At 39.6% G+C, this 14,896-nt stretch overlaps 1 protein-coding gene across 1 annotated transcript; it reads right to left on the bottom strand.

The window, feature by feature from the left end:
• Positions 1-590: 590 nt before the first annotated feature.
• On the bottom strand, positions 591-2,542 carry LOC107970979 (centromere protein V-like protein 1). The gene has a single exon (XM_054676290.1). The coding sequence runs from the start codon at positions 2,212-2,214 to the stop codon at positions 1,396-1,398; it is 819 nt and encodes a 272-aa protein (XP_054532265.1). The 5' UTR covers positions 2,215-2,542; the 3' UTR covers positions 591-1,395.
• Positions 2,543-14,896: the final 12,354 nt, after the last annotated feature.

The following is a 14,896-nucleotide window of genomic DNA, read 5'->3' as shown; positions in this document are numbered from 1 at the left end:
AACAGGAATGCAGGACACCCTCCCCTCCCCCCACCCCCACTCAAAGCCATTCCTCCTCCATAGAGTTAAACCCTAATCTGATGCTGGCTTAAATTATTTCACTGCCAATTCTTCATGGTTTTCCCATGTGTATGGACGCCCCTAAACAATGCAGTTTCATATTGTCTGGGTGCCTTGATAGGAGGAGTTTTGGGGGCCTGAAATTGAGAAAACAAGCATTCATGGATCAGGTAGTCAAGGCAAGGCACTGTGTTTACCCCAAGAACAAACACTCTGTTAGCTGTTAACATTCTTGAGGAAAGAGCAAGTTGAGGAATGGGGTTTAATCTACTCGATACCGGTTATACAGCGAGCAGGCGGCAGGTCCAGGATTCAAACACAGGTAGTGTGTCCCCAGAGGCCAAATGTGTAAACCCTCTGCTAATTCCCCTCATCAAAAGGTAGGGGACCCTGGGGAAGCTTTCTCTACTACAAAAGCCAGAGTCACCACCACCTTCTGAAATAATCTGAGACCAAGTACCTTCAAAAACCAAGCCTTGCCATACATAGCCAAGCCGGACTTTATAGACACACCAACACACATAGTTTCCTAGAAGGTATTTACTGATTTCTATATACTTAACACATGTACAAGACAGGTATTTCAAAGGATTAAAGAGGGCAGACAGTGCGCAGATGTCTTTCTCATTCCTGTGTGCACAGATGTCTTTCTCATTCCTGTATCCCCATCTCCTTACCCAGAGACACTTTCCAAACAACAAGCGAAATAGTAACAGCTTTCGCTGTTACAGGAAATAAAGAGTAATGAGGTATGTAACACGACCAAATCTTGAAATATATCATTAAAAAACCAGTAAATAGCATAACTCGAATCTAAGCAGTGCAAATATGAACGTCTACCTAAAACTCACAGGTGCGGGAGCGCACGCACACCATAATCAATGGAAGACTTCCTAGCACATGTTTACAAACTGGTTGTGTGTTGCCGTCCTACACACCAGAGGCAAAGCGCTGAAAACAACAAGCCTGTTCACAATAGCACCAGGAACGTACAGTACACAGGAATCATCTGCAGGTGATTTGTGACAACTGTAGGCAAAACAGTAAAAGCGAGAGATACAATGGATGGTTTGAAAAATCAGAGACACTCTTCTTCCTTATCGAATTGCAAGATTAACGTTGTACTACGCAGACAAAGGTGTGTTCAAGATTTGGATCGTAAGCGAGTTCACTGAAAACTAGCGGAGGGGAAGGGCAAATACTGGAAGGGAATCCGCGGTTTGACCAGGCCAGAAACACCTCTTTCACAGCATGGGATCTGTGCAGGTACTCGGACGCTCCCCGCAGGGCCGCCCGGGCCGCCCGGGCCGGTTTCAGGCGGGCTTGCGGCCCCAATCACTGCTCCTGTTCGCGGGGACAGGCAGGGGCTGACTGGGAGGACGTCTTGTGGATGGCCTTGTGCTCCTCGGCGGCCTCCTCCCCCGGGTCGCCACCGCCGACCTCCTCGATGACCACGCTGCGCACGGTGCCCTCGTCCAGGCAGTGCGGGGCGACGCCGTACACGCGGGGGTCAGAGACAGCTGCGTGGAAACTCTGCACCCCGCACCTGCTGCAGAAGCTGTGCAGCGCCGGGTGCGTGTTGGACCGATAGGTGACGATGCTTTCTGCGCCCTGGAGCAGCGTGAAGCGCGAGGCCGGGACGAGGAAGTGGCGGTGCTGCTTCTTCCTGCACAGCCTGCAGCTGCAATCCACGACGCGCAGATCTGCAGGGGCCCAGACCGCAAAGCGGACCGCGCCGCAGTGGCAGCCCCCGGTGTGATGCACGAGGCCCGGGTACTCGAAGGTGTCCAGCAGGACCTTGGCGGCGCCCTCGCAGCTGAGGCCCCGCAGCTTCCTGAACGTCTCCCAGCGCTCCCGCTGTGCGCCCAGGTCCAGATCCTTGGGGGACGGGGCGGGACCCGGCGGGTCCGGGGTTGGCGCGGAGGGCAGCAGGTCTCTGGGGCCCGCCTTCCGGACCCGCCGCCAGCGGCGCTTCCGTCGCCACCTACCCAGCCACCTCTTGGCCGCCGCGTGGCTCCCGACCCCGACTTGGACCCGGGGGTACTGCGCGCGGCTGGCGCCCGTGACCGCGATGGCCGCGCAGGCGGCGGGAGGATCCCCGGGCCGCTTTCGCCTGCGCCGCTGAGCAGTGGCGCGGTTCCTCACTCTGCCCATGGCGCCTGCAGCCTCCGGAGCGCGTGCCCACACCCCACCCTCATTTCCCCGTCAGTCGCTGAGCAGCCTCCTTGCCTGCGCCAGTAGGATTGGCCCCTTGTTGAATGCGATGTAAAGAGACCCTTCCCTTGACCCTATCACAACAACCTTCGCTGGCCTGAAAGGCAGTCATGAGGCGTTCAGCAAACACCTGCCGGGCACCAGATACCCTCACCTGGGCGCTGGGATGTGGAGATGCATCAGGCTTTCCAAAGCACTCACATTCATTTAGGATCAGGTGTATGCAAATACAGTCCCTAACACCTTGGGACACTTTGCTCTGACAGAAATAAGAACCAGGGGCTCTGGGAACAGAGAGGAACGCCCACACACTGTAATTGGAGGGGCGTGTGGGAGGGGCACGGAAAGACTCCTCTAAAGTCTTCTTGGGGGCTTGATTCTTTTATTCGGCTGTAGCGTTTTATTTTTCTTGTAATTTTCGTTGCGATGAAGTCCTCTTTACCTAATGTTGACATACCTACTTCTGCTGTTTTAATTAATGTTTACCTGATGTGACTTTTCCCACCCGTTGTATCCTTTTCATTTACCCAGGGCGACCGAAGTGGAACTGAGTTTCATATAAACATGGGATAATCAGACCGTGTTTCTCACTGACTCTGCCAGTATCTACCTTTTCATACATGTTTCTAGTTCATTTCCATGATCTCTGGGCTAGTGTTTAGGTCCACAGAGTTATTGTTTGTTTTCTTTTGTTTCCTCCGTGTCTCGGCTAACCGAGACCTCCTTTTTTTGCCCTTCTGTGGCTTACGTGTACACCTTGCAGGATTTATCCTGATTTCCGAAAGTGTTTTCGAGTGTTTGGCTTTGTAAAATTGTCTCAGTGGTTGCTCTGGGATTTTCAGTGTGCATATGTGACTTACCACAGGCTCCTGGTATCCAGTTCTCATCACTTCCATTAAAGTGTAGAAGCATCAGCCCCTTTTAGCCCCTCTGCCTTCCTGCTTATAGACAACGTTGTCTGGAGTATCGGATGGTTTCATAGTTTTTGCTTTAATCGTCAAACATGACTTCCACAATTCACAAGGAAAACGGTGGCTTAGTGTTTGTCCCCTAAGGGTGTTTTTTCTACTGGTCTTGACTCCTTTCTGATAGATACTTCCAGAGGCCATCTTTTATTCTTTCCTCTTTTGTTTCAAGCACCTACTCTAGCCATTCTTTCACCGTGGGTCTGCTCGTGACAAAATGCTTTCCTTTACCTGAGAATGTCTTGATTTCCCCTTCGTCCATGAAGGATGGTATCACTGGATACAAAATTCACAGCTGACAGGACTTTTGTTCAACATCTGAAACTTTTCGGGACACTTCCTGATGACCGCCACTGGTCAGAGGAGACATTTGCCCTCATTGAAACTGGTGTTCTCCTATAATCAATGAACCACTTCGGTCTTGCTGCTTTCAGTGATTTTATCAGCTTCAAAAACTGACTATGATGCGTGTGTTGGTGTGAATTGCTTTGTGGTTGTCTTATCTGAAGTTTGCTCGTTTTCCAGAATCTATGGGTTTATGGTTTTCACTAAAATTTGGATATTTTCAGCCTTCTTTTCTTATACTCCTCTTTCAGTCCACTCTCTACTTTTGGTACTCCAGTCGTAGGGATATTGGAACTTTGTTATTGTCCTAACTTCGCTGAGGATCCATTCAGCTTTTAATCAGTCCACGATCTCTCTCTCTCGCTCAGGCACAGTCAGTCCTATTTTCTGTTTGTTTGTTTTGTTTCTTGAGGAAGAGTCTCGCTCTGTCACCTAGGTTGGAGTGCAATGGCGCAATCTCCGTTCACTGCAACCTCTGCCTCCCGGGTTCAAACGATTCTCCTGCCTCAGCCTCCCAAGTAGCTGGGATTACAGGCGCCCACCACCACGCCAAGCTAATTTTTGTATTTTTAGTAGAGACAGGGTTTCCCCACGTTGGCCCGTGGTGATCTGCTCGCCTCGGCCTCCCAAAGTGCTGGGATTACAGGTGTAAGCCACCATGCCCGGCCGTCAGTCTTATTGATTGGGCCTCCATTACGATGATGGTATCTTTTGTCATCACAGGTCTCTTACCGAGTGCATCCAGCAATGTTTCCAAATTCTGTTATTGTTTTCGTTTTCTGTTCCATCATTTCTTTTTTATACATCTTCTACTCATTGCTGAGATTTTCCATTTTCTAGTCTGGTTCCAGACTATTTGCAATTACATAATGAAGCATTTTTATGATGGTTGCTGTAAAATGTTTGTCAGATAATGGCAACATCTGCGTCGTCTCTGTGTTGGTACCACTGGATTCTATTTCCTCATTCAAGCTGTGTTATTCCTGGTTCTTCACATGGTGGGCTATGCTCTATGGCATACAATGTATTTTGCTTGTTACTTTAGGAGTCTCTGGACAGGAGACAAATATTTGATGTTAGAAGTCAGCTACTTTCTTTAGGTTTAGCATGTAGATTCTGGTGTCCATTTTTAGGTTCTGGGATTTTTAAAAAGTTTATTTTCAGAGCATTTGCGGTGCTATTTTTGTGTGTTTGGCTTACCTGCCGACACAGCAGCCCCTACTGCTCCCTACTGGTGGTATTTGAGAGGCAGAAAAAAACTAAAGTCCACACTTTTATTCCGGGTTTCCTGCTTACTTCCTACCTAATATCATTTTTTTTTTTTTCTGTTCCAAGATACCATGCAGCCTACCACACTACATTTAATCATCATACTGCCTTAGGTTCCTCTTGGCTGGCACAACTTCTCAGACTTTGCTTGTTTCCATGACCCTGAGAGTTTTCAGGGTCACTAGTGAGGTATTTTCTAGAATATCTTTTTTTTTTCTTTTTCTTTTTCTTTTCCTTTTTTCTTTTTCTTTTTCTTTTCTTTTCTTTTTTTTTGAGACAGGGTTCCTTGCTTTGTCACCCAGGCTGGAGTATGCAACGGCAATGGTGGGATCTCAGCTCACTGCAACCTCCACATCCCAGGTTCAAACGATCCTCCTCCCTCAGCCTCCCAAAGTACATGGGACTACAGGCATGCACCACTATGCCCGGCTAATTTGTGACTTGTGTGTGTGTGTGTGTGTGTGTGTGTGTTTTGTAGAGACAAGGTTTTGCCATGTTGCCCAGGCTGGTCTTGAACTCCTGGACTCAAGTGATCTGCCTGCACCGGCCTCCCTAGAATATTTTTCAACTCAAGTTTTTCTAATGCTTGTCTCATGATTAGACTGATGTTGTGAGCTACCGGAGAATCACCACAAAGGTAAAGAGCTGTTTTCGTCTGATCGCATCAAGGGTACGTAATATCAACATCAGTTTTGATTGTGTAAGTTGACCTTGGTCACCTGGCAGAAGCAGTGTTGGACAGGGTGCTCCCATGAAAAGTTGCTCTTTTAACCCCTGCCCACATGCTCCTCTTTGGAAGGAAGTCATTAAGCGAAGTTCACACCTAACTGGTGCTAAGTTTTAAATCCTTTCTTTGAGGCAGAGTATCTACATACATTCTTTGGAATTCTCCTTCATGGCACAGCCATCTATGCTCCTGCATTTATTTCCTTTTTCGATCGTTTATGTATATCATGATACTTTCATGGATATTTACTTGATACTTTAGATTATAATCCAATACTTTGCTATTTCTTTTTCATTATTATCATTCTTGCAGTTGTGGCCACTGGGTGCACGTTCAGTTCACCCCTAGGTCCCGTTGGTATGCTCCCATTATTTGGGGTTCCATTTTGTGTAATTCCTTGCTTTGTGGCTCATCCTGCACATTTCTGTCTTGCATATGTTCTAGGCTGGTCTGGCCTATTTACTGGCTCCTAGGATCAGCCAATTCTCCAAGGATTTCTGTTTCCTTTTATTAGAAAATGGTATCAGAGACCAACGTCTGGCAACTAGGTGTGCTCGTAGCTGCCAGAGTCTAGTGGTTTCTAGGCCCTCTCTGCTGAAGCAGAAAGGAAATATGTATGTATGTATACTAACCCACGTATGTACACATTTCTATAAATATTTTGATACATGACCATGAGGATCTATAATAAGCTGAATATGAGTTCCTACCCATGTCTGCAACTCTGTTCCATTGCAGCACGAATCATTCTTGCCCCTGCCACATTACGATCTGCACCTCCCTCTCCAGCAGTGAAAAACCTGCCTCTCACCCTCCACCATCCATTTACTAATTGCAGTTCCAGTACACATGGAGAACGGTGTCAGATTTTTCAACCTGTGTCCATACCGGCAACAGGTTTGTCTAGTCGAGTATGCTGCATATGTACAATTGCCTTTGTCTTTAGCCTTACACACTTCTTTCATTTCCAAAGTTGCTTAGATCAGCACTTTGTACTTCACAGCCTTCAGTGAAGCTTTTCATTCATTGGTAAGGTTAGAACGTTTTGTCACATTCTGCATTTCAACCTGATAGTTCCCTACCTCCCTAATGATGTCTTAAAAGATTAAACACGTTAAGTTTCATTCTGTGTCCTGTCAGTTTCCACGGATTCTGACAAATGCTTTGTCTCATACAACCATCATTAGGGTATCTCACCCTGTCCTCACACAGAGACAGCTATTTTTATTTCCTCTTCTTCGGAGGACACGAACCCTATCATAAAGACTCCACGCTCATGACCTCATAACCTCAAACCCCATTACCTCCCAGAGGCCTCACTTGCAAATACCATCACACTGGGAGTCGGGACTTCAACACGTGAATTTGGGCGGGAAGCAAACATTCTGTCTATAACGCACATGATGGTTTCACTGCCCTAAAGCATTACCTGTGCTTTACCTACTCATGTCCTCCTGTAAAAGTCCCCTCCACATAGCTTGCCCCCTTCTACTCATCCTTTTGAATAAAGTTTCTCTTTACTAATCCTGGATTTGTATTTTGTTTGACAACACTTACGTTTTGAAGCAAACTGGGCAAACACTTAATAGCGAGAATGCTGGACCACCAGTGTGGCAAGACTATTGAGCCTTGTTAAGGACCAAGCAGACTCTCTTCCAAATTTGCTGGAAGATAGAGACTTCCCACTTTACATGAATGGACGTTCCTGTTCTGCATCCTTGGCAGCAGTTGGTTTGTCAGTTTGGGGGTCTTGGCCGTTCTGTTAGATGTGTAGTGTCATGTAATTATTATTTGAATTTGCATTTATCTATCAATGCCAAATAACAGTAAACATTCTTTCACATGCTCATTTATCACTTCCGAATCTTTGGTGAGGTGTCTGCTCAGACCTTTAGCTCATTTTTAAATTGGGTTATTTGTGGTTGTTTGGTTTTTGAATGTCCACAGTTTTTTGAATATTTGGAATCAAGTCTTTTCTCAGATATCTCTTTGAAAATATTTTCTTTCAGTCCTTAGGTTATCTTTCTTCCTTAACAGTAATGTCTTCCACGCAGCAGAAGTTTTAAGTTTTAACAAACTCCAAATAATTGCTTTTTGTTCACAGACTCTGTGGTAGGGTTTGTGACTAAAACCCCATCAGGCAACACAAAGACATGTTGATGTTTTTCCTGTGTTTTCTTCCCTGTGTTTTATATTTCTATATTTCTTTTTTTATTTTATATATATTGTTTGTTTGCTTGTTTTGTTTTGTTTTGAGACAGAGTCTCGTCCTATCGTCCAGGCTGGAGTGCAGTGGCGCGATCTCGGCTCACTGCAACCTCTGACTCCCAGGTTCAAGCGATTCTCCTGCCTCAGCCTCCCGAGAAGCTGGGATTACAGGCGTCTGCCACCATGCCCGGCTAATTTTTTTTTGTAGTTTTAGTAGAGACGGGGTTTCACTATGTTGGCCAGGTTGTTCTCGAATGATTGACCTCGTGATCCACCTGCCTCAGCCTCCCAAAGTGCTGGGATTACAGGCGTGAGCCACCGCGCCCGGCCTATAATTTGTATTTTTATATTTCATGTGCTTTACAATTTGAATTTTACATACGGGACTTTGGTCCTTTTTGAGTTAGTTTTTGTTAAAGTGTAAGTTCTTGGTCTAGGTTAATGTTTTTTCCATATGGGCCCGAAATCTCCCACCACCATTTATTGAAAAGGCTATCCTTTTCCCATTGTATTGTGCATGTGCCTTTGTCAAGGATCAGTTGAGAAATATTTCTGCAGTTCGATTATTGGGCTTGCTAGTCTGTTGCATTGAACTGTGTGTGTATTCTTAGTAAATGCCACCCTGTCTTGATTACTGTAGTTTTATAGTAGGTCTTAGAATCGCATCTTATGACTTTTGCAACTCCATTCTCCTTTTTTTAGAATGGCTTTTCTATTCTAGCACATTTGTGCTTCAGTACGAAATTTCGAGTCAATATGTTGATATCTACAAAGTGAATGCTGTAATTTTGATTGGAATTCTGATGTTACAATAGATCAGTCTCAGAGGATTTGAAATCTTCTAACAATTACAAATCTTCCAGTCCGTATATATGACATCTCTCTCCACTTATTCAGATCTTCTTTGTTTTTTTTTTTTCTCATCAATGTTTGTAGTCTCTGCAAGCAGATCCTATGCCTGACATTTAGATTTAGACCTAAGTACTTAATAGGTACTTAAGTTGCCCTTTAAAAAAATCAAATTCTCATTGTTCACTAGTCATATACAGCTAAACAGTCATCATCAATATATTGATTGTGTCCTGTGACCTTGAGAACCTCATTTATTAATTCAGCAGTTTGTTGCAATTCTTTGGAGTTTTCTACGTAGATAACCATATCCCCTGTAAGCAAAAAGTCCCTCTTTCTTTATGTTGTTGTCTCTTCAGGTTTTACCTGGGCATTGGTAGCCTCTCTTAGCATATGGATCATATGGCTTTTAGAACTGCTTTTTGCCCTAGGCTTTACAATATACATATTTACCTATCCCAGTCCACCGTCTAGTAACGGTACATCACTTAATGTGCAGTGCAGCTACCTAACCCGACAGAATTCCCAATTAACCCCTCATGAACTTATCCATATGCTATATAGTCACCAAATACATTGTCAGTATTATTTTAAACAAACCGTGTTCCTTTAGACCTTGCAAGAATAAGCAACAGAAAAGGTGCGATTTTACCTCCACTTGTTCCTTCACTGATTCTGACCCTGCCTTTATGTAGATTCAAGTGTCTCATCTATCTTATTTTCCTTCTGCCTTTTAACATTTCTCCCAGAGCAGAGTTTCTGAAGGTTAATTTGCTTGATTTTAATTTGTCTGAGAAAGTCTTTGTTTCCTGTTCACTTGCTAATGATAATTTTGCAGGACATACAATTCTAGCTAGGTGATATTTTTCTTCACTCAACACTTTAGTACTTCAGTCTACGCTCTTCTTTTTTCGTGGGTTCTGACGAGAAGTTGGCCATAATTTTCTTCCACGTTCCTCTACCAGTAAGGTGTTTTTATTGAGGTTTTCAGACTTTCTCTTCCTCTTTAGTTTTCTGCAGTTTCACTATGTCTAGACGTGAGTTTGTGTTGTGTGTGTGTGTGTGTGTGTGTGTGTGTGTGTGTGTGTGTGTGTATTTGGTATATATGCTGCTTGATATATGCTGAGAGATTCCTGACTCTGTGCTTTGGTGTCTGTTATTAATTTTGACAGCGCTAGGCCCTTATTGCTTCCAACGTTTATTCTGCTCTGTTCTCTCTGTCTTCTTTCTCTGTCTGGGATTCAGATTAATAGGTCGAACCTTTTGCAATTTTCACACAGTAAGATGTTCAATTCCATTTCTTCCCCTCTTTTTCCTCTTTGCATTCCGTTTTGGAAAGTGTCTGTTGTCCTCTGACCTTTCAGCATGCTTTCCAATTCTTACCTTTGTTGTGCTGACTCTACTGATGAGCTTCTGGAAGACATTCGTCATTTCTGTTAGTGTTTTTGATTTCTAGTATTTCCTTTTAATTCTTTCTGAGGATTCCCATCTCTCTCTCCCTTTGTCCTCCCACTTGAATCTGAGGCTAACAGAGTGCTCCTGCTCAGGGAGAGCCTGTGTCTTGCAGCACGTTCAGTTGTAACCCGCCGTTATTTCCCTGGAGCCTGGTTGTAGTGGTGGTAAGGTGTAGGGGCAGGAAAGCATTCCACAGCTTTATGACTGGATCTCTGTCTTTCAATGGGACTGTGTCTCTGGGCTGTGACCTTGACAAGTGTTTCTCCAGTGGTATTACCCTCTCCCCATGTCCGTGGTCCTTTCCCTGGCTTCAGCATTCCCAAATAATACCTTTACACACTTGAGCCCTCTTGATTTGTCTTTCCCCCACAGGTGACACTGGAAGCCTGGAGGGGCAGACGATGGAGGAATACCCTTCCTGCACCTAAGATAAGGCTTTGGTCAAGTCTTTTGCTCTGAAGACTGGGCCTTTGTCTTGGAGAAGGCACTGGGAGTATTTGACAATGATTACTCTTCCTCTCTCCCAGCCAGAAAAACCACGGCGTCTTTTTCAGATCTTCACCATGAAAACCCATGTGTTGAGCCAAAGGCCATGAACATGTGGATGCCCCTGAGACTGCGGGCCCCCAGCGTATTCTCACACTAATGCCAGTCCACACACAGCCTCAAGCACTTCATCGTATTTACTACTGAAGCACTCCTACAGGCTTCTGTCTGCAGAAGCTGCTGATTCAGGTAAGCAGATCTCAGCTGTGACACTGGATTTGACAGTCTCTCAAGATTCCAGGGTGGTGTCTTGCTGTCCCCTCTTGGTTTTCTGATGAGTCCAAAAGATACCTGAATCCATTTTCCAGCGTCTTCTTGTTGTAAGGATGGGATTGGTCATTTGTCTATTTACACATAGAGCTGAAAGTGGAAGTCTCATTTGTGGCCATTTTTGAAACATGTCACAATCAGAATAAGTCTATGGTTTGCAAATATCTTGCCAAGTCCTAGGAGAAGCCGATGAGAGTTGAAAGTAGTTGTCGCAGGGAGCCAGCAGGAGAAGTAGGTGTGTGTGGTAGGGGTGGGAGGTTTTCAGAACCAAATGACTTCTGTTCTCATTGAATGCAAATTACTATTACATTGTTTAGTAATGTAATTACTAAAAGGTATGACTGTTTAACTCTTAAAATCCTATATATATATAATGTATAATAAATATTATATGTAATATAATATATATTATGTATTATATGTAATATAATATATAATATGTATTATATGTAATATAATATATAATATATATTATATGTAATATAATACATAATATATATTATATGTAATATAATATATAATATATATTATATGTAATATAATACATAATATATATTATATGTAATATAATATATATTATATATTATATTACATATAATACATAATATATATTATATGTAATATAATATATATTATATATTATATTACATATAATACATAATATATATTATATGTAATATAATATATAATATATATTATATGTAATATAATATATAATATATATTATATGTAATATAATATATATTATATGTAATATAATATATAATATATATTATATGTAATATAATATATTATATATTATATGTAATATAATATAATATATATTATATGTAATATAATATATTATATATTATATGTAATATAATATAATATATATTATATGTAATATAATATATTATATATTATATGTAATATAATATATTATATATTATATGTAATATAATATATTATATATTATATGTAATATAATATATTATATATTATATGTAATATAATATATTATATATTATATGTAATATAGTATATTATATATTATATGTAAGATAGTATATAATATATTATATGTAAGATAGTATATAATATATTATATGTAATATGGTATATAATATATTATATGTAATATGGTATATATATATTATATGTAATATGGTATATAAGATATTATATGTAATATGGTATATAATATATTATATGTAATATGGTATATAATATATTATATGTAATATGGTATATAATATATTATATGTAATATGGTATATAATATATTATATGTAATATGGTATATAATATATTATATGTAATATGGTATATAATATATAATATGTAATATAATATATAATATATATATGTAATATAATATATAATATATATTATATGTAATATAATATATAATATATATTATATGTAATACAATATATAATATATTATATGTAATATAATATATAATATATATTATATGTAATATAATATATAATATATTATATGTAATATAATATATAATATATTATATGTAATATAATATATAATATATTATATGTAATATAATATATAATATATTATATGTAATATAATATATAATATATATTATATGTAATATAATATATAATATATATTATATGTTATATAATATATAATATACAGTATATATATTATATATTATATATTATATGTAATATAATATATATATTATATATTCTATATTCTATATATTATATATTATATAATATATATTATATATTATATATATATATTATATATATATAATATATAATATATATTATATATTATATATATAATATATATTATATATTATATATATATAATATATATTATATATTATATATAGAATATATAATATATAATACATATTATATATTATATATACAATATATATAACATATATATTATATATGTTATATATAATATATAACATATATATTATATATTATATATGTTATATATAATATATAACATATATATTATATGTTATATATAATATATTATATATAACATATATATACGATTTGAGAAAATTAAATAATGGACAGTGCATTTTATGTAGAAATTGTCTAGAAACTTTGCATGAAGGAATGCACAGAAATTGTAAACATAATTTGAAGGTTAAATAAATGCCCTCAAATGCATACAATTTCTAAAACTGTTATTACCTCTTGCTTGCTGGTTGATGTCAGCTGTCAGTATTACCTCCTCACTAGGCATACATTGCCTAGGATCACAGCAGCTTTACACACCAATTGGCCAGGGCGATGATGTGAAAATCGGCCTCTGCCAAATCATGAGGAGGCAATGACGTAGAAGGGGACCTTATCCCCACTTCACAAATGGAGAAACCAAGGCTAAAAGAGACTAAGTAACTTGCTGAAAGTCATACACTATGTAAGTGGTGGATCTGGGACAGTCTCCCAAGCTGTGTCTGACATCAGCACCCATGTCCTTTCTGGTATACTTCTCTGCCTATCCAAGGGTGGGCAGCATTTTGAATTGTCACACCTTTATCGGATAATGGCGTTCTTTTTTTTGTTTTCTTTTCATCTGAGCTTGGAAAAAAAGTACTCACAAATACACAAGTAGAGATGAATACAATCATCTGATACTTTTTAGAAAATACAAACCCATAAGCCTCATTAAATTGACTTAGAAGCTGGAAACAAAGATAAAAATCTTCCAAATTTATTTACTGAAAGTAGACTGATACCAAAATCTGGAAAAGACAGTACATGCACAAGGGACCCCAGGTGCGCACGGGCACACACGAACACACACACACACACACACACACACAAACACACACACTCACAGGCATGCACACGCAGAGAGAAATATGGATCTATATCACTTGTGAAATCTATCACTAATAAATTTCATTTTGTATCCCTAAAGTTTCAGTGGATAAATAGCAATGATACGTAGAAAACCTACCACACATCTGGTAGGTTTTTTACTCATGAGAAGATGATGTCATATTTAGAAATATATTGTTAGTCCATTATATTGATAGGTCCAAGGAGAAAAAACATATCATCTGAAATGTTGCTGGAGAAAAAAGAAAAAAACAGGCTAAAATTCAATCTGTCTTCAATAAGCTCTGTTCAGTCTTTCTTAGCTCTTGTCTACTAAATCTGTCTTTGGTTGGCAGAATTATGTTAAAATCCTCTAATACCACCTATCCACAATCCCTTACCTGAAAGTCTTGGGACCAAATGTTTTAGAATTCATAAACCATACTTTACATAAGAACCATGGCAGGGTCTGGACTAGCGAGCTGAACCCGATAAAACAATATTTCCACTGAGAAATGTAAATATTTTTACCCAGAAAGATAAGACCCCAAAAGACTACAAACAACATCATATCAGCTCAGGTCATGTTTTATGGACAAACGAGTCAGGAAAAATAATTGGTTTACACAACATTCGGGATTTTAGATGTGTAGTAGTATATAGAACATTGGTGGCACCCCAGAAACCTGTATTATGTTCCTATCTAGTCATCACCCCTGAAAGTGTCCAGGTTTCTGATCTCTGTCAGTGTGGTTATTTTTTTTGTCTGTTTTAAAACCCTACACAAACAGAATTATAAATCATGGACATTTTTATGCCTGGCTTGTTTTGCTGCTTAATACTCTTATTTTGAGGTCTACCCATGCTGGTGCATGTAGAGATGTTTGCTTGTGTTATTGTTGTATAATGGTCTGTTGTATGAATATACCACAATCTATTGATCGATTCAACTGTGATGAGTCCTTCAGATTGTTTTCTGGTTGTGACTCACATCAGTGATGATGCTGAGAATGTCTTCATTCATGACTTATGGAGAAGATGCTTATGCATTTCTGTTGCATATATTCTTGGATTGTGTGGTAGTCAGCATTCTATGATGACTCCCATTGACCCTTGAATTTTCGAGTCCCCTTCCATTGAGTTGGGGTGGAAACTGTGCATATGACAGGATATTACTCCCATGCTTA

Source organism: Pan troglodytes, chromosome X (assembly GCF_028858775.2).
Source record: "Pan troglodytes isolate AG18354 chromosome X, NHGRI_mPanTro3-v2.0_pri, whole genome shotgun sequence".
NCBI lineage: Eukaryota > Metazoa > Chordata > Mammalia > Primates > Hominidae > Pan > Pan troglodytes.
The sequence above is the reverse complement of the archived record's forward strand: the minus strand, read 5'-3'. Positions and strand labels throughout refer to the sequence as shown.

Bases quoted from the DNA above. Each gene is read 5' to 3' on its own strand.
- LOC107970979 (XM_054676290.1), bottom strand. From the start codon at position 2,214: ATGGGCAGAGTGAGGAACCGCGCCACTGCTCAGCGGCGCAGGCGAAAG.